General features: G+C 36.2%; 1 protein-coding gene across 3 annotated transcripts in view; it reads left to right on the top strand.

Moving 5' to 3' along the window:
- The first annotated feature begins 1,456 nt into the window (after window positions 1-1,456).
- The window catches only part of TOP2B (DNA topoisomerase II beta), a 66,205-nt gene continuing 44,104 nt past the window's right edge, over window positions 1,457-23,557 (top strand). Inside the window, exons 1-6 of one of the 3 annotated variants that reach the window (XM_036886164.2) lie at window positions 1,457-2,158; window positions 13,393-13,563; window positions 16,254-16,344; window positions 17,685-17,748; window positions 22,101-22,246; window positions 23,110-23,207. In XM_036886164.2, the coding sequence (XP_036742059.1) occupies window positions 2,099-2,158; window positions 13,393-13,563; window positions 16,254-16,344; window positions 17,685-17,748; window positions 22,101-22,246; window positions 23,110-23,207 (630 nt within the window). In that variant the 5' untranslated portion in view covers window positions 1,457-2,098. Of the gene's footprint in view, window positions 2,159-13,392; window positions 13,564-16,253; window positions 16,345-17,684; window positions 17,749-22,100; window positions 22,247-23,109; window positions 23,208-23,557 lie in introns of those variants that run through there. The other 2 variants (XM_036886165.2, XM_057491947.1) reach the window with 2 other exon arrangements.

A 23,557-nucleotide genomic window follows, 5' to 3' on the forward strand; every position in this document is an offset into this window, starting at 1 on the left:
AGTTTGCACCTCAAGTTCAAGTTAAAGAAAGGCTTGTCTGTTCTGAACCAAAGTTCCCAAATCGCTAAGATTACATGGCCACTAGGGAGCTAATTAAGAAAAACTATGTTTAAATTATTTCCATGTTTCAGAGTTCCCCACCTCTCTGGACTCAGAAGGCAGTTGAAAGATGTGACCCCAGACATTTTTGTTTTCCCTTGAGAGGAAATGCACAGTTGGGAGAGAAGTTTACAAAAACACCTTGTCACAAGGCAGCTGTACAGTCTTCATCCTTTTAAAAAGCTCTCTTGTCACAATTATTTGGGGGTACTTCATGCCCTCAAGTACTCAATTTTGGTGATAGTTGTTAACTCTCTTTTAGTCTATTTCAGAAGTCATATTATAAATGACTTGAAATCAGGGGCCCTGTTTTTAACTTGACCCCCTCGCAGAGCCTGGCACAGGATAGCAGAGCGTGTGCTCAATCACTACTTGTTGAGGGGAATACACTGAAAAGCAGGGTGAAGCAGAGCCATCTTCCATCTGCCAAAGACTTTGGTGCGACGATGTGGTTCATTTTCGTTCTTGGAAAGCTTTAATGTGAATGAAATTATTCCTTTGTGTGCATTTGAAAATTCCACTGAAAGCAGTTTAAAAAACTAAACATGCCCTCGTGGTAGGTAGCGGGCCCAGTTCTGGACAGAGGGGAATGAAATGTGACAGTGACATCTTTGCATTGTTCAGAGAGGAGAGAAAGGTCAACAAAGAGTAGAAACAGAACCTTCAACCCACCCTGCATTCCCTCCCTGGAACATGCCCTGGGTGTCCCTTATCACTTAAGTTATTTAAATGCAGTTTTGTTGAATCTGACCGGATCATTTTTGGGGATGAGCAGACGGAGGAAGGAGATGGAGGAGGGAAGGTCTGAGCAGAGGATTCTTTCGACAGCAGCGTCCGCTTGGGGCCTGGGGGAGGCAGGGGTCACGGGGTCCTCCTTGCACTAGTGATCTACAACGTCTTGCCTGCGGTTTACAACCGCTCTTTAAAAATACTTTCCCTTTGGGACTGCCCCCGGCTTCTTCCTTCCATCCCCCCCACCCCGCCTTCCCCGGCACCCCAGCGGCCCCAGGCAAAGAAATGCCTCGGCTTTGCCGGCAGGTCTTAGAGTAAACAGCACGCTCGAAGGATTACAATCGACCCGAGGCCAATTCGACCCTTTCCCTTTGCTGCCCTCAAATGACCCTTGACAGCAGCCCCCGCTCTCCCTTCAAATGGAAAACCCACAGACACACACACAAACAAAAAACCCCAAGTCTTCCCTTCGGTTGCTACCCGCAATGACGTTTCCCCCTCGGGTCCCGCCCCTCCGGGGGCTTGGAATTTTGCGATTGGCCGGGAGGTTGAGGCGCAAAGGCCCCGATTGGATGGCGAGGTGCTGACTGACAGTGGGGGCGGCCACCGCGCCCTCCCTCCCTCCGCCTTCCCTGGTGCGCGAATGTGTGTGTGCGGTGTTATGCCGGACAAGAGGGAGGCGACCGCGGCGGCGGTGGCTCTGGTTATTGTCCCTCTCGGTGTGTGGATGTGAGGAAGTCGGGGCTGCAGCGCGGCTGACGAAGGCGGCCTTTGAGGCAGCGGCACCGGCGGCGGAGGCTCCCGCAATCCCAGTGGCCGGCCTTGGCGGAGTGTGAGGAAAGACAAGGCGCCTCCGCGTCGCCGCCACGTCCGGGCGTCCCGGGCTCCCCGACCGCGCGCGCCGCTCGCACCTCCGGGCCTCGGCCCCGCTTGCTGCGGAGCCCGCGGGTGGGCGAGGAGGAAGCGCCGCCGCCCCGCTGCCCCCGGCCTCCTCCCGCTTTCTCCTCCTCCACCGCTTCCTCAGCGGCTGCGCTAGGCCTGGGCGACTCTGCCGCCGCGCCTCGAGTTTGAGGGCGGCGGGCGGCGCGGCCTCTTCGGCGGGCTCGGCCGGGCGTCCGCCCGGGGTCTGGGCGATGGGGCGCGGGGGGCGGCGCCGCTAGGAGCACGGCCAGCGGAGCAGTCGGCGCGGAGCAGCGGGGCCCGGCGGCCCGCAGAGAGGCGGGAGCGGCGGCCGCGGCTTCGGGGCTTGTGAGCGGAGGCACCCGCCATGGCCAAGGCGGGCGGCGGCGGCGCGGGAGCCGGCGGCAACGGGGCGCTGACCTGGGTGGTGAGTGGCGCGGCTGGGGGCGGGGGTCCTGGCCGCCGCATTGTTCCTGGCCGGCGGCGGGGGAGGGAAGCGGTGGGGCCGACTGGGGTGGGGGGAGGTTGGGGGAAGGAAAAGAGAGGGAAATCCGGTCCCCGGAACGGGCGCCCCGTCGGGGTTCCTGCCAGCAGGGCCCCCGGCTCTCCGCCCCTTTTATTTCTTGTTGCCTCTATGGAGGCTCCGGCTGCGGGAACCTGCTGTGCACTTGCAACTTTGGGCGACAAACCGTGAACCTGTCGTGGAGCCCCGGTTTCATCTTTTACTCCTTCCTACTCTCAGGGCAGGCGGGCATGAGATGATGGTTATGGCAGGGATGCTTGTGTGTCTGTGTGGGTCAGCACTTTTCTCCTAAAGTGGTTTTGTGTGTGTGTGTGTGTGTGTGTGTGTGTGTGTGTGTGTTGAAAATGCAGCCATTTCTGATGCTCTAATCTAAGAATGGATTTGGTGGGGGAATGTATCTACAGCAATTTGTACATAAGTTCGGATTGCAGGTGCCTTCGGGACGCCTGTTTCACAGGAGTTTATGTACTGTAGACCTTCCATCTGTTGGTGGGATTATTAAAAGACGCTCTTGCGTCAGCATCGCAGGTGAAACGGGTGGGGTGCTGGATGGAGAGGTGCCTGGAGTGCTTAGTCCTGGAGTAAAGGATTTTGGCGCTAAACTCTTTTTGGGAAGTAGAGGAGGGAAGACCTGGAGAGATCCGATTCCCACGGCAGATCGATAATTCACTGGCATTTCACTTGCTCAGCATAGAGTTCAGACGAGGGTCATTTCATATGCAAAAAAAGGCGTGCTCAGCCAACTGACTAGGTATCCGCGACAAAATAAAGTATTCATTTTCCAGGGACTTACAGTGGAACCTCTCTTTTTCGAAACACGTAAGGAAATTTCATATTCACAATTTTGTTACTTAATTCTTTTTCATTTTCTCTTTGCTTGGGTGAAGTTTAGATGAGTGGAATAGCAATTCTGCTGTATTGACAAGTGTTCCTTGTAAAAGCGTGTTATTGATAGCAGAAAAACATTTTAACCATTCATGTTTGCAGGCCAAGGTGCTTTGCAAAGTAACCTGACAGGCGCATATTGTTGAATCTCCCTGAATTTTGCCTATTACTCCAGTAATGTAGTTTGAACAAACTAGAGCTGGGAGAGATAAAATGTCAGATAATAAATTAGTGGTCCATGTGGACATTCAGGGGGAAGAGGGGCCACATAAATGCAAAATAATGATTTTTTTTTAAGTTGAAAACTCCTACCTTTTATTAAAATCAAACAACTTCTGAAAATGGAGTTAGCCAGGTGGTCCTCACTTGCTATTTGAAAGTGTTGAGGCCTGATCACTGTTTCTTCTGAGGCCCTCTGACTCTATAATGGTTAGTATTTTGTTTCTGAGTGAACTGGTTGACTTTAACATTTGATAACAGTATTTTAACTTACTGTTACGTACTTAACTTTGTAGGTAGTTAAGTGACCACTTTTTCTTTCAAGCTCAGGATAGCTCAACTTTCCTTATCATTGACATAAGAAGTTTTTTAAAACTTAGAGGGTCTCATTCAATGTCAGAAAAACTAAACTAAAATTGATTTACTGATTAAAGATTTTATTTATTATGAAACTAATATGAGAAGTTAGTATAAGGAGAAGTCAAAATCAATCTTTCATCTACAGATTATATTCTTTTGTTGAATTAGAAGTTTATTGAGAGGATAATCACCCCATATCCACTTTAAGACTTGATGCTTGCTGTAAATTAGTCAGGTTATATGAGCATCTCTATGTCCATAACATCCATCATTGATCATAGACCAGTTTAATTTTATGGGAGGCAATGTAGTGAGTGTGGTTATGAGCATGGACTTTGATGTATTGATGTAGATTCAGATCCTGTCTCTAACATATGGTAAGTGGGTCTTTGCACAAGGGACCTAACCTTTCTAAGCCTCTATTCTTATCTGTAACATAAGGTTGCACTGTGAATTAAATGAGGTAACATACATAGCACCGTGTTGGGCTTTGTAAATGCTTGTCTTTGTTGGTGAAGTTCAAGAAATGCACACTTAGAGTCACAAAATTGCATTTATGTAAAGTATCTTTAAGCCAGAGTGAGAGCAAATTATTACTTTGCAAGAGGCCAGAGGTTTGTTGTAGTGGTCACGAGGAGGGGTAACTTTGCCTGCTTTATTAAAACTGGTGTTATGTTGCCATCTGCTTGTGGGTAAGAGGAAGAAAAAAAATGGAGTAGTCCCCAGTACGGTTTAGGAGGAGGGAGGGGTGGGTGATGTGTTGCTGGTATTAACTTCTTTTGGGATGCTTGTCGCCAGGTAGTGTTAACATTGTCAGTGTATGAAAGTTAACATTTCAATATCTGAATCCACAATGCAAAGTGGCTTAAGATTGACATAACTTCTCCTTTTAATAGTGTATTTTGTTTGTGTTTGATTTGCTATATCTTAACCAGATTTTTTAAATTAAAAGTAAAAAGTATAGTAAAACTTTGAGTTAAAATTGAAAACAGCTGTGAAGGCTTTGCTGCAGCAAGCAGAGTTTTCTTGAATTAGCTTTTAGTTTGTAAAGCATTGATTAATGGACCCTAATAGTCTATTTCATTTGGTCAGTCTTTTATAATTTTTAAGTAGTATTAAAAAATGAATTTGTGGAAATATTAGAATACAGTTGATCACTGTGAATATTGATCTTTTTTCCCCAGTAATACTCTAATTTGATAGATTTAAGAATTACTGTAAAGGAACATACTAAGCATATAAAAAATGGTGGCCAGAATAGCATAACAAGCTTCCCTGTATTTATCATGAAGCTTCAACTGATGTCAACTCAAGGTCACCCACCTTTCCCCTTTTCATTATTTTGAAGCAAAGCAAATCCTAGATTATCACTTCACCTGTAAATAGTTCAGATTTATCTCTAAGACATGGGTCTCTTTTCAAAAACATAAAACCACAATTCACATTCTAGGGGTTTAAGTGTAATTAAATGAATATAAAACATACTTTTTTTTTTTGACTGAATATATCTAATTCAGGAAATGTACTGTATATTTAAATATTACTTAAGGATTTGTATTAAGACCCTTTCTTTAGTGGCTTATTATTGCAAGTCTAAACTCACCAAACTTTTGAGCCAATTCCTTCATAAACAGTGTGCCCTGCCAGTTGAAATTTATTTTGTATGGTCCTCGTATTTAGATTATTTCTTCACTGTCCCTGCACATCCTGTTTGTTTTTGTTACTTTGCCTTTGCATACTTAACCTTCCTTCAGGAATGCCTTTCTCTTCAGTTTATCAGTCTAAAATCTTAATTACTCCTTAAGGCTAGCCCAGAGTCTCACTATTAATTTTTATTCTCCAGTGTATACTTCCTATCTTTTCCTGCTACTCTTTTGGATCATAAAACATGAATGTCTTTTTTATGTAATTTCCATGCATGATAATTTTGTTTTAACAGATTATAAACTCCTGAAGTCAGAGACCATGTATTTAACTTGTTTCTTTCATAGGGGTTAGCAAAGAGTTGGATTCATAGTTACTGTTAAGAAATTGGAAATTTGCATACTAATTTACTAAAGTCTTCTCTTATTATTAGGATGAGTGGTCAGCTATCAGTATTCTTTAGCTACATTCTAAGTAAATACTAGCAATATCTAGAAACAATTTTTATAGATTGTGCTAACTTTTCTGAAAGAAAGTTAGTGTGTTCACCTGTATTTTGGATCAGTTATTCAGGTGGTGGCAACAGTTGCATTTTACTAAGTGCATTTAAAACAAAATAATATCTTTTGTATTTTTAGAAATGTTAATGGAAGCCTGATTTAAAGAAAAGGTGGGATCAGTATAATTTTCTTTTGCAGAAAAGGACACAGGTTGAGAGATTAGGTAACAAACTGTTAGACACATGGCTAAAGCAAAGGTGGGATTTAAGCTAGATATATGTTATTAACTATTATTTACATAGCTGCCTTCTTTAAAAACATTAAAATCCAAAACAGCTCATCTTTTATAACCTGATATGACAGGATTTATTAAAAAAAAAAAGACTTTGACTGAGCTATACCTATATCTCTGACTACTAACCTTTCTTTTACCTTCACATAAAAAGCTAGGGTGTATATTTCCTTTTTAGGGTAGGAGTATCTTACATGGAATAATGCTCTTTAAGAGTATGGGCTCTGAAATCAAGTTACCTGGTTTCATAAGTCAGCTTCTTCCATTACTAACTTTGTTAGCTTCAGACCTCAGTTTCCTCATTTGTAAGAAGGGAATCATAATAAAAGTGTTTACTTCACGGGGTGTTTATGAGGATTGATTTAAATGGTCCATATTTACCCATAATGCTTGACATTTAGTGAATTCAGATGGATATATACACGCAAACACACACACCTTCCTCTTTTTAAAAAATCTAGTGATATGTAATTTTAATTTCTCTTGTCTCAGGGAAAGTATATTTCTTTTTATATTGCAAAATGATCAAAAATCTAGTTAACTCATCACCACACAAGGTTACTAGTTATTTTTCTTGTCATGAGAAATTTTAAGGTCTGCTTTCACAACTTGCAAATATATAATAACAGTATGAATATGCAATTCTGTACATTACTTTCCCAGGACTTAGATATTTCATAACTGGAACTTTATGCCTTTTGATCACCCATTTTGCAACCCCCCAACCCCCATTCCCACCCCTGTCCCTGGCAGTCACCAATTTGTTCTGTTTCTACAAGTTTCTTTCTTTTTTTAAATGTAAGATTCAACATACAAGTGAGATCATACAGTGTCTTTATCTGACTTACTTTACTTAGCAGAATGCCCTCAAGATTCATCTGTGTTGTTGCAAATGATAAAATTTTCTGCTTTTTAACAGCTGCATAATATTCGTGTGTGTGTGTGTGTATGTGTATGCCACATTTTCTTTATCCATTCATCTATCAGTGGAAGCTTAGCTTGCTTCCATATCTTGACTTTTGTAAATAATGCTGTAAATGAACATGTGGGTGCTTATACCTTTTCAAGTTAGTGTTTTTGTTTTCTTTGGATAAATACCCAGAAGTGAAATTGCTGGGTCATAATGGTAATCTTTTTTTTTTGGTTTGTTTTGAGGAAACTTTATACTGTTCCTGTAGTGATAGTGTCAGTTTAACATTTCCACCAACAGTGCACAGGGTTCCCTTTTCTCCACATCCTTCCCAGCACTTGTTATTTCTTGTGTTCTTGATAATAGCCATTCTGATCCTTATAAAGTGTTGTTTCATTGTGGTTTTGATTTGCATTTCCCTGATGATTAGTGATGTTGATCACCTCTTCTTGTACCTGTTGGTCATCTGTATGTCTTCTTTTGAAAAGTGTTTATTCAGAGCTTCTGCCCATTGTTGAATCAGATTGGTTTTGTTTGTTTTTGGTGTTGAGTTGTATGAGTTATTTATATATTTTGGATATTAACCTCTTATCAGATATATAAATTACAAATATTTTCCTCCATTCAGTAGGTTACCTTTTCATTTTGTTGATAATTTTTGCTGTGCAGAAGCCTTTTAGTTTGATGTAGTCCCAGTTGTTTATTTTTGCTTTTGTTTTTACTTTTGGTGTCAGATCTGAAAAATCATTGCCAAGACCTGTGTCAAGGAGCTTACTGCCTATGTTTTCTTTGAGGAGTTTTATGGTTTCAGATCTTACATTCAAGTCTTCAGTCCATTTTGAGTTATTTTTTGTGTATGGTGTATGATAGGGGTCCAATTTCATTCATGTGTTGTGCAGTTTACCCAACACCATTTATTGAAGAGCCTGTCCTTCTGCCTCCAACTTCATTGCTTCTCAAGGTTACTTTGGCTATTCAGGGTCTTTTGTGGTTCCATACAAACTTTAGGGTTATTCTATTTCTGTGGAAAATGCCATTGGAATTTTGATAGGGATTGCATTAAATCTGTAGATTGCTTTGGGTTGTGTGGACATTTTTAACAAAATTAAGTCTTCATGAGTATTGAATAGGTTTCTCTTTATTTGTGTCTTTAATTTCCTTCATCCATGTCTTATAGTTTTCAGTGTACAGGTCTTTCACCTCTTTGGTTACACTTATTCTTAGGCATTTTATTCTTTTTGATGCAACTGTAAATGAGAATATCTTAACTTCTCTCTAATAGTTTGTTATGAATGTACCGAAATAATTATATATATATATATTTTTGTTGATTTTCCTGTAGCTTTACTGCATTCATTTATTATAATAGTTTTTGGTGGAGTCTTTAGGGTTTTCTGTGTTCTAATGTGTCATGGGTGGATAGCAACAGTTTTACTTCTCCCTTTCTGACTTGGATGCCTTTTAGAGAAAGTATGTTTTTTATTCTCGCAGTGGACAATTTAAGCATTCCTTATGTTTTTAAGCATCTCTTACCTTCCACCTCTCTCCTTGTTCCTGGGTTTGGTGGGTATTCTGGATGAGTGTAGATAGAAGACAAATTGTTGGTTTTTTGATTTCATTACAGTGGGTAGATAACATGGCCCTCTTCATTGTTATATAGGTGAAAAACGGCTAAAATGAACACCAAAGTATGGCAGCCTTGAGGGAGAAAAAAAGGGAGTATATGTTACAAAAGGGTGATAGGAAGTCTGAGGGAGTCCTTTATAGAAGGTAGGAGAAGAGGATTGTTGCTAAGATTTTGCTAGTCTCTCTCTCTTGGCTTGGTGATGGTGAGATTTCTGTGCCAATTTTGTGAATGAGTGGCTCAGTTTCTTTTTAACAGCAATTGGCAAACCATCTCCTTTCCTCTCTTTGGCAGCAGTTCATTTTCTCACAGAAAAACAGGACTGTGGGTGATTGCTGCAAATTGCTATGTCTTAGGTGGCAACTTTGTGCATGGAAAGTTTTGTTTAGTAGACTGATCTTGGTACATACTACTCATTCTGAAATGAGTTTTTTGTTTTGTAATATTTTTCTTTCTCTTGTAGTTAGGAAGTATTCTTAATAAAAGTTGAGTGTTGGATAACAATTAAATATACATACATTTTTATTAAGAGTTAAAAGGCTATATAGGAGAGCTATTAGGATTTACAAAAGTGCTATAAAATAAATGAATATATTTTAAAATAGATTTTATGTATTATTAGGTGTTTTTGTTTTAATTTAAAAATCCCCAATACTTTATTAATTTGGAACCCAGCTTTTGAATTTTAGAAAAAGTTGATTTTTTAACTTTTTGATGACTACACATCATGTATAAATCACAGAGAATATATTTAAAACAACTTTTTAGATATGTGGAGGATATTTACCTTAACATGGAATTATTTCATATTTTCATTGTCTCTAGTTTTATGTGGGAATGGAAATGTTGCCCTGATTTCTCAGATCCCAGTATAATTGGGTGCTAGAATTATTTATTACTATAAATAATTTGGTAGTTTGTGCATGCAAACAAATTAAGATAGTAAGATGCTTAAATCGTAAGTTTTCATTTTTATCAAACCTTAATGAAAATTGATTGAGAATGCTCTTGATTATTTTTAAGGGCATATTGTTAATTATTTAATGTGGAGTTCACAGTGCAATTTTTAGAGTACAAGATGCTGTACTACTATGAACATATAAGAACAAGTAGAAGCTAAATCATTATTTTGAATCAAAGGACCCCTTTTCAATGATTAAATAAGCATAATATCCTTCACCTGCAGGTATCAAATATTTGTCACTCTCCTTTACCAACTGTGGGGTTGAGTGCTTTTCTAAATGTGTAGATATGAATTTGCTGGTCTGTTTCTGTTCAATCTAATTTCTTAATCTCCTTCCTAAATATTACCAAGAATGGTGTTAAAATTGAAAAAGCTGAACTCAGGGTGACCTTTTTTATTTCTTTTTCTTAAAAGATAGAGATTGTAGTAATAACAGCTGGAGCAAAGGTGATGAACAGATTTTTCTTCTGTGATCTCAGGCAGAGGGTGTTTGTATTCATACCTGTATTACATATGGGACCATCCCTTTGAATGGGGAGGAGGGGAAAGTTACCCTCTTTCCTTTTCTCCCAGATTATAATTTTTGGTGACCTGGACATTACTCATGGGGCAACTTTCTGCTAATAAACAGGAGCTGAATAGACTATTATTCCAGATTTCTATCAGAAAAGCTTGTAGACCTCTCTGAAGAGAACCTCCTCTGTTTGCTGCTAGTTAGCCAGTGAGCAGGTGAACTACTCTTTGTTGAGAATGGGAAATAAAAACAGAAATCTGATTGAAATGTTAATTTCTGCTTTCCACTCTGTCAAGGATGCCAGTCTTATTTATTTTAGTTTCACTTACCTTTTTGCCTGGATTCTAGTGAGAAATTTGGGACAGCAAAAGTAGTAAGTAGATGTAAAAAGCGCCTCTAGAAAAGAAGTTCAGTTTTAGTATAGCTTAATTATGTTTTCACATGCATGGGTTTATAAGCTTTTAAAAATATGTCCATTGTAGAAAATTAGGAAATGTGTATCTGAAAAGAATATTAAAATGACTCATGTTTCTATTTCTCACAGATAACTTTTATTGATATTCTGGGTGTTATCATATTTTTTCTATGCATGAATATATTATGTGTAACTTTTTCCTAATGAAAATGGGCTTATATTTTTATATATTCTTTTGTGACTGTTCACCAGTGTAGTTTTAATAAGATAATTTAAAATATTTGACTATAGTTTTTATATAAAAATTATAGCAATACAAGTTTTACAGTTGACCCTTCAACAACAGAAGTTTGAACTGTGAGGGCCCACTTATATGGACTTTTTTTCAATAGTGTATTGGAAAAATTTTGGAGATTTGCAACAACTTGAAAAACATTTTCTTGAGTTTATTGTAAGAACACAGTATATAATACATATACAAAATATGTATTAATCGACTGTTATGTTACCAGTAAGGTTTCCAGTCAGTAGTTGATTTGAAATATCTGCCAGTGACCTCAAAACATTTTTTTTAGTATGATATTCTATAAATAGTACATATTCCTTAATATGTTTTGTTCCTTTTAAATAGAATGGTACCTCCTTTTCTTCCCTTGACACCTGGCACATATTTAGGAGAAAATTTTGACATAAACTGTTACAAATATATTGTCACATTTATCTCCTAATGTTTATTATTCCTAGAGAAATTTTATAAATAGTAATATGAAAAAGCCAACTACATTTGGTGTGTTCTCTGATTGAGCCATTATCCTAGCAAGAAACCCATGACAACTTTTTGAATTTGATAGGAATTTGGGAAATGCAAACCAAACATTCCTTATTTTCATGTATCCATTTGGGAAGAAAAGGTAAGAGGATGTGGAAAAAGCAAGTTCTTGGAAAAGGAGTGAGGTAGGGCTTTATCCCTGTTATCATATCTGTGTGCCACTTCAGTTTAATGTTACTCATCAGGGCCAAAGGCAAAAGCCCAAATTAGGTATACATGAGTCTGGTTGAGTCTGATCCTAAACATGTTGTTTTCTTTGTGGTGTAATTTGTTTTGGAGGATTATCTTGGGAGAGGAAAGCCTTTACTTGCATGGTTATAAGTTCCTTACCTTTATGCCAATAATTGTAAACAGTTCTAAGTTAATGGTAAGAAGGTACCCACATTTGATTCCATAGCATTTATCGTGTTTAAGCACTTTCTGAAAGAGTGTGATCTTAGTCATTACAACCTTTTTTCGAACTATTTTGAGGACTCATTTAAAAAAACAATTACGTTTTTATTGTTAGATTTGTTTCTGTAAGTCAATTGTCATGAAAGTAAGGAAGTTGAATATAAGTTTGGAGACTATCTGGTATTTTTAAAATATAGGTCATATTTCTGCCTAGCTAATTCATCACCTAATTCTTGACAGTAATTGAATATGAAGACTTAATGAAACAATTTTTTTTGTCCAAAGCTATTTTTAATTGACTTCAAGCAGTATCAATGGGTAACCTCTTAAGTGAAAGAATGTATAAGAATATATTTTAAAATCTCAAAATGAGTTATTTGTAAACTTATTTTGAAATATTATTAAATCTTTAATTTTATGTAAAATTTATGGCATTGGCAGATTATAATTAGAGTTGAATTTCTATAGGGTTTGTATGTTACAGTTCTTGTCTGGGTTTAGACTACTCAGAGGTTCTGTATGTAGATTTTTAAGTGTACATTTAAAGGCTATGCAATGACATTAAAAAAGAATAATAACATCAAAGATGATGGTATGACTATGTCTAGGACCTGAGTTGAGGTGGTATATTGCTTGTTCAAATACACAAAATCTCTCTCTCTCTCTTTCATTGTTTGATTCTGATTGTTTCATTTCTACTTAAGTTCAAAGACCTGTGAAGATATCTCCAATTCATTATGTCTTATATTTGAGTTATTTTTTGACTCTAGGAAAACAGGCCATTGTAATACCTTTCTTTTAGTGGAATGTCTTATTTATCAGTATCAGGAAATTCCAGAAAGAGAGAGGTTTGTTTTTTGCTGCTATTCACAAGACAAGGAAATCTCTAAACCTTGGGAATTTGAGTTTGGGATCTTTACCTGCTGTAGGAATGCAGAAAATCAGACTACCAACCCTCTCTGCCTCCTTGGAACTGAGAGAAACTGGAATCATAGGGTGTCTCAGTGGTGGCGTAGCACAAGCTGTAAGGAATTACTGGCATGGTCTGCAATAGGGTGATATTTGAGATTTCATAAGCCATATCAGTGTATACTAACTACACAGGTTGCTGTTTTGTGGAGGTTACCTTTGTCCACTCTTCACTATAATTGTCAGTAGTAATGGCAGGGAACTTTCATCTGGAAACTTCTGGGACCCCTGTAGCCAGCCAGGTTCAGTCACTGTGAACCTGTAACCTGACCAGAACTCACATTCCTTGGAAAGTGTTGAGGACTACAAAAATTAAGTTGATATCTCATGGAATTGGGAAATGTTTATAGTTCTAGATTGAGTAGATGTAAGCTGTTCTAGCTATTCTGGTGATTGTGTAAGCCCATTTTTGGGGGCTGAGTCAAAAGTGTAGTTTCATACTATATTATAAAAAGAACTAGACTGTCAGCAAATAGACCTGTGATCTCTTTTGGACTTAAAAATCAGTGAGCCTGAAATATAATTTTGTCATTAAACAGAAAATCTATGTCATATGTCCATATGCATTTTAGTTTACCCTTTGGTAGGTTATTTAAATTTGATTTTTTGGTTAATTTTAGACTCTTTTTGATCAGAACAATGCTGCAAAAAAGGAGGAGTTAGAAACTGCAAACAGAAATGATTCTTCAAAGAAATTGTCTGTAGAGAGAGTTTATCAGAAGAAGACACAACTTGAACATATTCTCCTTCGTCCTGACACATACATTGGGTCAGTGGAGCCGTTGACACAGGTAATTGTTAGATTTCATTGAAATTAGGGTGTGTGTCTCTATATCTAGTTTTAAATAAGATTATTGTGATTGTATGCTTTGTAAGTACTTAATTTCATGTCTTTATGGTCATATGCAAAGTAGGGAGAGCTAAGAGAGTCAAAAATGTTTTCAGTTCTTGCTAGAGATTTTAAAAAATTCAAAAGCTAGAAGATAAACTATCAGAAGTAAGAACAGTAGAGTAAAATGGTGCTGTATGAACTTTCTAAAAGTCCTTTAAGTTCATGCTGTAATTTACATTCTAGAATTTATACTGTGGTTTGCTAACATTAGAATAAATACAATAGTAGCCTATGCTTTAGTGCAAGTACTAGAATGTATACATACACTAATGACTGTTGTTCAGTGCTTACTGTGGACTTGGCTTATATATATTTTCTTATTTGATTCTAACAATTTTGGGAAGTAGCAACTCTTATCTCCATTTTATAGGTGAGGAAACTGAAGTTTAAATTAAGTAATTTTGATCATTTAAAGGGTGTCAGATGATCAGCTATGGAAGTACATTTTTCTGATAATATTCCTTTCTCTTAAAAGAAAAAGCAGTTCCTGTGTGGTGATCTCCAATAAGTTCTTCACGATGATATAAAGGGCATATCAAAGGGTGGGCAAAGGGTTTGTTTGTGTTTATACAGAGGATCAAGCCTAATTTGGCTACCCAGAAAAGGAATTAAGATACGATATGAAGAAGAACTTCGAACATCAACATTCTCTGGAAGAGTCATTCCAGAAGATGATCATTAAAAAACTTCAACAAAGATCCCGGCGCTGTTGCAGTTTTAGCTGCATTTATCCCACCAGTTCCTGGACTTGCCATTGAAATGAAGAAGGAGATATCTAAGCTGTCCTGTGCATACAGTAAAACAACAAATTTGACTGGATCTATACTGTTGGAACTCAACCAAGAATTAGGAGAAGTGCAAGTTGCAGCGCTCCAAAACTTGTGACTACAGACTATCTACTGTTAAAAGAACATATGGGATGTGACCATTTCCCAGGAATATGTTGTTTTAATTTGTCTGATTTTTCTCAAACTATTCAAATTCAGTTAGACAATATCCATCATATCATTGATAAGTTTTCACAAATGCCTAGGGTGCCTAACTGGTTTTCTGGGTTTCACTGGAGATGGCTGGTAATTGTAGGTCTGCTTTGGTTATGTAGTGGTATTCCTATTATGTTAATGTGTGTGCGCAATTTAATTAGTAGTTTAAAACCTATATACGCTTATGTTACTCTACAAGAAGATATGTCAAAGAAACAATCAATCTTCCCATGTTTTCTTCCATGTGCTAATTCTATAGCTTTTCTTCTTCCTTCCTAATTATAACCCTTAAGTAGAATTTGTGCCTCATATCGAAATTACCGAGTATCATAATTCTTCCAAGTGGTAAAGATACCTCAAGACAAATGCTGGGCATAAAAGCCACAGGGCATAAATCTGCAAAGAAGTAAAAAGCTAACCTTTTCAAACAATATTGCTTCTCTCTCACTTACCAACTTTACATTTCTCTGTATGGCCCTGGAAGATAACTGGTTAGCCAGAGACGGGTAAGATTCCTCAAGGGAGGAACAACCTAAGACAGGCACAGTCACAGGGGGGCCATGAGGTGAGAAATTGGGGATCAACAGAGGTGAGGCTTAGAACCTCACCCCCCCTGTTTTAAGGGAAAATATTCTGCATCCGTGGATGTTTTGTTGCCCTTGTCTAGCTTGGATTAACACATAGTCTACAGGCACACACCTGATCATCTACATTTGCTCTCTTACAACACTAAACTAAGTTTTCTACCTTTATCTTGCATCTACCTACCGCTTCAGCATTTTATTAAACATAAACATAATAATAATAATAAGGGAGAAATGTGGGATTCACATATAAATCAAATATAAAAATCAAATGAATATTCATATTTGACCTGATTGTTTATAGTTCATAATGCGTGATCAAAACCGAAAGTTTCTGTGATGACTGCCCTTGCACTGTTCACCATGTAAGAACTTATTCACTATGTAAGAATTTGTTCCCCATGTAAGAACTTGTTCATTATGCTTCAGAAGATTGGAGACTGTTGAGAATTAGGCTTGGGGTTGATTAATGATTGTGCATTGAGTGCCCTATACAGAATTTTATTGTTGTTAACAACCATTTGATCAATAAATATGAGAGAAGCTCTCTCAAAAAAAAATAAAATAAAATAAATTTAAGTAACTTGCTCAGATATCTCAGCTAGTAAGAGCTGGGATTCTAAGCTAGGACTTTTTTGACTCCAAAGTCATGCTGTGTTTATATTATTTTATTCTGGGCTCCTAATTCTATAGAATAATATAAAGCATGAAATAAAAGTATAAATATATGTTTTTTTTCTATTGCATTTAAATACTATTTTAGCAATTCTTGGTGCCCTATATTAAAGCTGACATATGAATAAGAATACAGCAATACAAAATGAACAATTTCTCAAGTTTGAAGCTATTTAAATTTAATATGAATACAGTGAGGTTGACTGCAACTGAAGAAGTGTACGTTTTTCTACTTTGAAGCTCTAAGTATTTATAGAGTAAATGACAGATGTGTGTTTATACTAGTAAAATTTATGTTAAAACATTTTTTTTACTCTAAGTCCTTTTGGATTTTTCTCTCAATGCAGCTAATGTGGGTGTATGATGAAGATGTGGGAATGAATTGCAGAGAGGTTACCTTTGTGCCAGGTTTATACAAGATCTTTGATGAAATTTTGGGTGAGTATTTGCTTAAGATTTAATGCATCAGTTTCTACTGATGTCACTATATGTCCATATGTATATAAAGCCAGGCTTATAATATAAATTTTAAAGGCATAACTCTGGCTATTATGATGAATATATATGTCATTCAGGAAATTTTTTTCACTTGCTATGATATTTTCATATCTGCACATCACATCTTGTGTTTCAGTTTGTTTATCTGTAAAATGACTGTTGTATTTGATAAATAATCTCGAAGTGATCTGTGGTTATGTATATGTGGTCATGTAGAGGTTCACTGTATTCCAGTCACCTGGCTGGAGGCTGTTAAAAATATAGATTACAGGGCCTGATCCTTGCAGATTTAGTGAGTTTGAAGTGAGACACATTAAACTATGTTTTCACCAACAAATGAGGTATTTAAATCTGTTAGGCAGCCAACTTAATAGCCATTGTCCTAAATGATCTCTTTCCTCTCCAAATCACATGATTAGTGAAATCACAGGAAGTATCAATGCCTAATTGATTCCTAGGGAATGCTTGCGCTTTGGAAATATTTTTTAGCCAAGGACTTTCTAGAGATCCTGTGCTCTGCCATCTCTTCAGTGCCACTTGAGGTTTCCTAGACAGCAGGATTATGTGAGCCTCTCTGAGCTTCTTCCAGTAATTCCCTGGGAAAAGGATAGGAGAGTAAACTGGTTACTTATGTTTTGTACATTTCACTATACTCACTGTTGCTTGCCAACTATCCACCTGATTTTACTTTTAGGTTCCAGTTTATCAAGAACATATTCCTTCTGTGATTGAAGTTCAGTGTGACAGCTAGCTTGTGTTTTCAGATTTTGCTGAAGCAGTGCTTAATGTTTGCCAACATTTTTATCATATATTATCATAATCTTATGCTGGCATATATTTCATAGGATGTAGAATTTTGATTTCTAAGGATGTTAAAGGCTTTGCCTTTCTAATTCAAAAGTAACTGATTTCAGCTCAGTCTATAAAATCACTAGTTTATTGAAGGAGATCAAGAGAAAGTAGTTAATTGTCCCATCATAAACTATAATTAAAACCAATTTTTTACTTTTAGACCTGGAGTAGGGTGTTATAAGCTGCAGATGTTTGTTTCTATTAATTTGTTTTTTATATGCACCACTCTTTTGTGGTAGAAGACATAACAGTAATATGGTGTGATACAAAATTTAAGAATATTATTTGGAAAATAAGGTTTTCTATTAGAAGTTAGCAGTAATTATTTTCATTAACCATTACCATGTTTATATTAAGAAATGATAAACATGCAGTTATGTCTATGTATTTAACTATCTTATTATTTATCAAAATATTTGATTTTGTAGTTAATGCAGCTGACAATAAACAAAGAGATAAGAACATGACGTGTATTAAAGTTTGTATTGATCCGTAAGTATATTTCAAGTTTAATTTTTTATGCTTATTTCATTCAGATAGTTTCCAACTTATAAATACTCCTCAAATGAATAATGTATACAGTTAGTACTCCTAGTTCCCCTGTTGCTTGAGAACTTGTTATTTTTGCCTCTTTTAGCCAGAATTCTGTATTCTCAGTTTCTTCTGTCATTCATGATCTTTTTTTCCTGAAGTATTTCCTTAGGAGAGCCCTTGGAGACCAGTTTGCTCCCTCGTTGATGCTGGGGATATCATTTCAGCAGCTACAGTAATCACTTGGTCTTTCCTTTCTTACCTGTGCTTTGAGACTCAAGGCTAAAGGCTGTTGCTAATACTATTACAGTTACATTATGGGTTAAATTTATTTTTCATGACCAGCATTTGGACTTTTCCATTATTTATAACATCATTTGTAAATTAGATTGCTGATATTCTAGAATATATACCAGGTATTCTGCTAATTAGATTTTACTGTGGTGATTTTTTTTTTTTTTTGGAGGACTGAGGGGAGTATAAAAGTTTTAAGTTAGAGATATATTGCTCAATTTATCCTGTTCCTATAAGCATTCTGTAAAGTATTACTTTACATTTATCCATTATAATTTCATTAGTATTTAGCATGATTTTAAGATTTTTTTTCTGTAACATGAATATTTAACAATTCAGGTATAGCCTTACTGTCAGTAATCTAATTTGAGATGTCATGTTTAAGAGTAATAATGTAATTAAAAATATAATTTCATTGCACCATGAAGTTAACTGTACCTTTTATGAAAATATTACCACATAGTTATGGTGTTGAAGTTCTTGATTTTTTGTTTTTTACCTTTATTTTTTTATTTGGATCTTTTCTATATTGAGTACATTCATAAGAATTTATATGGTAAGGTGCACAGGACAATTACTGCTATTTTTATTTATATAGTAAGGTACACAAAACAATTACTGCTGTCCAGAAAACAATTCTGGATAATCCAGAAGCTTAAGATTCATTAAATAATATAGCATAATGGTTAGTCTTGAAACAACTTATTTTCTGGCCTCTATCTGACTAAAAACAAACATGGAAACACATTAGCCAGAGTTCTAACTATTCCTCCAGTTTAAGTATTCGTAATTGTTTAGGGCTGAAACTCTTACAATAGTAGCTTAAGTAAGTAATACTGAAATATATATACATACACATTTCACATTTCTATTTTTTAAAAATGTGCTTATTTATATGCTATTTTATGTTTTTCCACTTTTATTGAACATATTGTGGACAGCTTTATTAACTTATATAGCCTATTTTTTTTAAACTATTCCTAAGTATTTTGTGACAGTACGTCATAATTCCTTTCCAGTTGATGAATAGTGATACTCTGTGTTTTCCTGGTTTCTTTTTAACTTTAATTATTTTGAAACTTCATTTATGCCTTTTCCAGACACAGTAGTCTTTTTCCTAATATTTCTATGAAGATTATTGATGGAGCAAAGAATATATAGAATTCTGAATTATTGTTTAGAGATTATAAAAATAAATACCAGGTCTGGGAGGTGATATAGATTGAAATTTTTTAATAGAGAAATGACTTTGGTAGAAAGTTTCAATTTCATATTCATGAAGGATTACTGGATATAGGAGATATGAAGCCTTGTTTTTTTTTAAGATCTGATAAAAATAATGAATTTACAAAGGTCTATCTTAATTATAGTCTACATACACTAACTAGGATGAAATATTTTTAAAGGTTTTCTCATGAGTGTATTGACTTTTGTGTCATCCTGGGAAGTTTAAGAGCTGTAATTTTCCATTCATTTTCATTTTCTATTACCTTCAGAATTCTTCTCTCTTAGTTCTAAACTCAGTAAGTTTCTTGTAGAAATAGGTACTTAATAAATTACAGGTTTTAAGCCCAACCTAGGAACTATTTGGAAGTTTAAAAAAGTAGTGCAATCCATGGCCCATGTTTCTAAGGCCCACTGTTTTTATCTCTGGAGATAGGACATTAAAGTGGAAGTATAATAGACAATTTGAAACTGTTACCTACTTAAATACTTAACCGTGTGTTCTGTAGAGAGTGTTTACCCGCAAATGAGATAACCTGATTATCTCCTGAGGTCTCCAGTAAGTTAAGTTTAGATTTTTTTTTTTTGCTACTGCAGTATAGGGAGGGTTGGGAAACATTGTTATAGACTGGGTAAAAGTCTTAATGGAGACTGAAGTCATAAACTGACCCTCAAAGTTTGGATAAATTTTGGCTGGAAGAACCGAGGAAAAAGACATTATAAGCAAGAAAAGGACCAATAAACAAAGAAATGAGAGAATTAGGAATGAACATGGACAATTAAAATGACTGAAGGAAAAAATAGGATGCATGTTGCAGTGTAGTGGCAATTAAATTTGATTGTAATTAGGGATATGAATAACAGGCCTTGAACATCTAGTAGAGGATTTTTAAGCTTAATCTTACAGATAATGTGGAACTACTGCTGTGTACTGGAGCAAAAAATAGCATTATGAAAGATGTAGTAAGTCCATCATCTTATGCATAATGTATGTAAGGGGAGTGGCTAGCAAGGATATTGTTGCAGTAGTGAATAAGATGATAGTCTGTCTAGACTCATACTGACACTTGGAATGAAGAAAGAACGGATGCTGATATGAAATAAATATCATGGGACAAACTGATAAGTCTTGATGACTAACGAGAATGATCAGGAGATATGAATAAAAACTGATATCAAAATTTAAGCATAAGAGATTTGAAGAATTATATTAGAGACTGAAAGGAAAGTTGGTTGGTGATTTGGGGAAAGAAGGTGGTATGTTAAAAGTTATTTTTTAGTTTCTTTGTTTTACTTTTTTGATTTAATTAATTGATTCCCCCTGGATTTTTGATTTTCATTTTGGCTTTTATAAGAATTTTTTACTTGTAATAACTACTACTAATATTTTTCGAGAGACTAAGGTTTGTATGTGTGAGTGAAACAGTGTGTCCAAGAATAATTGTGAGTCAGATTGGCAAGTGGTAGTTTTTTAAGCCAGTTTTCAGTGTTGGTTGTAAATTTGGCTCTGACATGGGTAAAAGTATCATAGAATCTACTACTCAAAACTGTAGAGTGGGTAAAATTTTCCATCAGGACTACTGTCTGTGTCAATTTGTTGTCAGTATAGGAGCCTGTACTCCATACCATTTGGGGCTAAATGGATGGTTTTGTGGTAGAGAAACCAGAAAGACCTAAAATAGATAGCATTTCTGTATTTTAAAACCATATAAAATTAGTTGATGGCAGTGACTTCCACAGTACAAACAACCCTCTAACCTTTAGGCTGAGAATGGAATACGTTTCAGGCTGTTTTCCTTTCTGTCTGTACTACTTGAGCAGTTATGTAGGAAATGAACATGGCAGTGGCAGCTGGCTCTACAGAGCTCGTGGCTCACAGGTGGTATACTGGTAGAATGAAGCAGGAAGGTCACGGCTGATGTATATGAAAACAAAGCAGGATCTACAGTTGACTTCTTGTAAAAGCTTCATTGCTTTTATGTTCTTCTGGGAGGTTTCTAAGAAGAGATTCTTTTTATTTCATTTTATTTATTTATGTATGTATGTATGTATGTGTCATTAATCTACAATTACATGAGGAACATTATGTTTACTAGACTCCCCCCTTCACCAAGTTCCCCTCACATACCCCATTAGTCACTGTCCATCAGCATAGTAAGATGCTGTAAAATCACTACTTGTCTTCTCTGTGTTGCACAGCCCTCCCCGTGCCCCCCCCAACATTTTACATGCTAATCGTAAGGCCCCCTTTCTTCTTCCCCCCCTTCTCCCTCCCTTCCCACCCATCTTCCCCAGTCCCTTTCCCTTTCGTAACTGTTAGTCCTTTCTTGGGTTCTGTGATTCTGCTGCTGTTTTGTTCCTTCAGTTTTTCCTTTGTTCTTATATTCCACATATGAGTGAAATCATTTGGTACTTGTCTTTCTCCGCCTGGCTTATTTCACTGAGCATAATACCCTCTAGCTCCATCCATGTTGTTGCAAATGGTAGGATTTGTTTTCTTCTTATGGCTGAATAATATTCCATTGTGTATATGTACCACATCTTAAGAAGAGATTCTTTTCCTGAGAAATGTTACAATATTGCTTGCAGATCTTAGTGACCCTAATTTGAGTCTCAGGGATAGAAATGTGTGTCCTCAGCAGTTTCTTGAAGGAATGGTATTATCCGATTGTTAATAACTGACATTTTGCTTATGATCACTCAGGTTTATTTTGGATTACTTTAGTTTTTATGGAAATTAATGAATATATCTTTAAAACTGTTGTAAATTCTAAACTCTACTTGTTTATTTACAGTGAATCTAACATTGTAAGCATTTGGAATAATGGGAAAGGCATTCCAGTAGTAGAGCACAAAGTAGAGAAAGTTTATGTTCCTGCATTAATTTTTGGACAGCTTTTAACATCCAGTAACTATGACGATGATGAGAAAAAAGTAACAGGTAAAGTCTAAATGGCTGATCAGAATTTTTATTGAAAACTTTTGTTCTCTTAACGTAAAATTGCTTACTATCTATAAACTATTACAGAAAAGGAAACTAATTTTGTTGTGAGAAAATCCTTTTCAGAGTTAATCTATTAAGTGATTATCATGTGTAAGTATTGTCTTGATTATAGTCAAACAGCCATTTTGAAAGCTTACCTCTGACAGTTGGCTTATACTATAACTTCTGGAACTCTAACCTGGCTGACAGTTTGAATTTTTAATTCAAGTACTAATAAAAGCAAATTGTATGATTCCTGTATATGCGAGTTTGTTATTATATAAGCACCATGTCTTTTGCTATCAGTTAAATTATTTTTAAACTGCTTTCTTAACAAGGTCAAAATTGAAAAAAATCTAGACTCTAAGTAGACTTGAAAATGCTTTGACCAAAGCCAGATGTTTTCCTACTTAATTACCTTGCCCAAGTAGGTTGATAGTTTTGTTTTTTCAAAATCAAAGCTTTAGGAAGTGATTTAGAATAAAACTTTGTAATAGAGAAGTGACTTTGATAGAAAGCCCAGCTTTCATACTCAGAGACTTACTGGATTGTAGGAATATAGAAAATTATATTTTTTTGGCAATTGTGATGAAGATAATCTACAAAATACATATTTTAATTATATTACTCTATGTGCTAAATCTTAATTGTATTTTCCTTTAAATGAAAAAAAATCTGTACTTTGAAATTCAGTCAGTGATTGTTAAGATAATGCAGTAAGTGGAACTATCTTGCAACAGACCTGCCCTATGGTAGGTAAGTTAACAAAGTTCCTTTAAGATCATATTCATTAAACCTTTCACATTTAATTGTTCTTTCAGGTGGTCGCAATGGTTATGGTGCAAAACTTTGTAATATTTTCAGTACAAAGTTTACAGTAGAAACTGCTTGCAAAGAATACAAACATAGTTTTAAGCAGGTATGATAGAAATGTGTCTAATTCTTTTTTTAATAATCATGTTTCATTGCTTTGCTGAGATGATAGAACGTTAGGTAAATTGCAATGATAGCTATATAACTTCCTTTTTTAAACATTAAGCAAGTTACCAGAGTAAAAAGATTTCAGAATGCCTAGGAGATTTTGTATAAACCTGTCTTTTTACATTCCTTAGAAACAAAATACTTTATTTAACAGACTTTTCCTTTAACTCAGTTAAGCATTAGTGAAAATGCCCTGATCCTTATCAACTAATTGAAGTGCATCTACTTAGCCTGTTTAAGAAATTCATCAAATTCATATGTCAAAATTTTATCTTATTTTACTTTTAT

The sequence above is a fragment of the Manis pentadactyla genome, chromosome 14 (assembly GCF_030020395.1).
Source record: "Manis pentadactyla isolate mManPen7 chromosome 14, mManPen7.hap1, whole genome shotgun sequence".
Lineage (NCBI taxonomy): Eukaryota > Metazoa > Chordata > Mammalia > Pholidota > Manidae > Manis > Manis pentadactyla.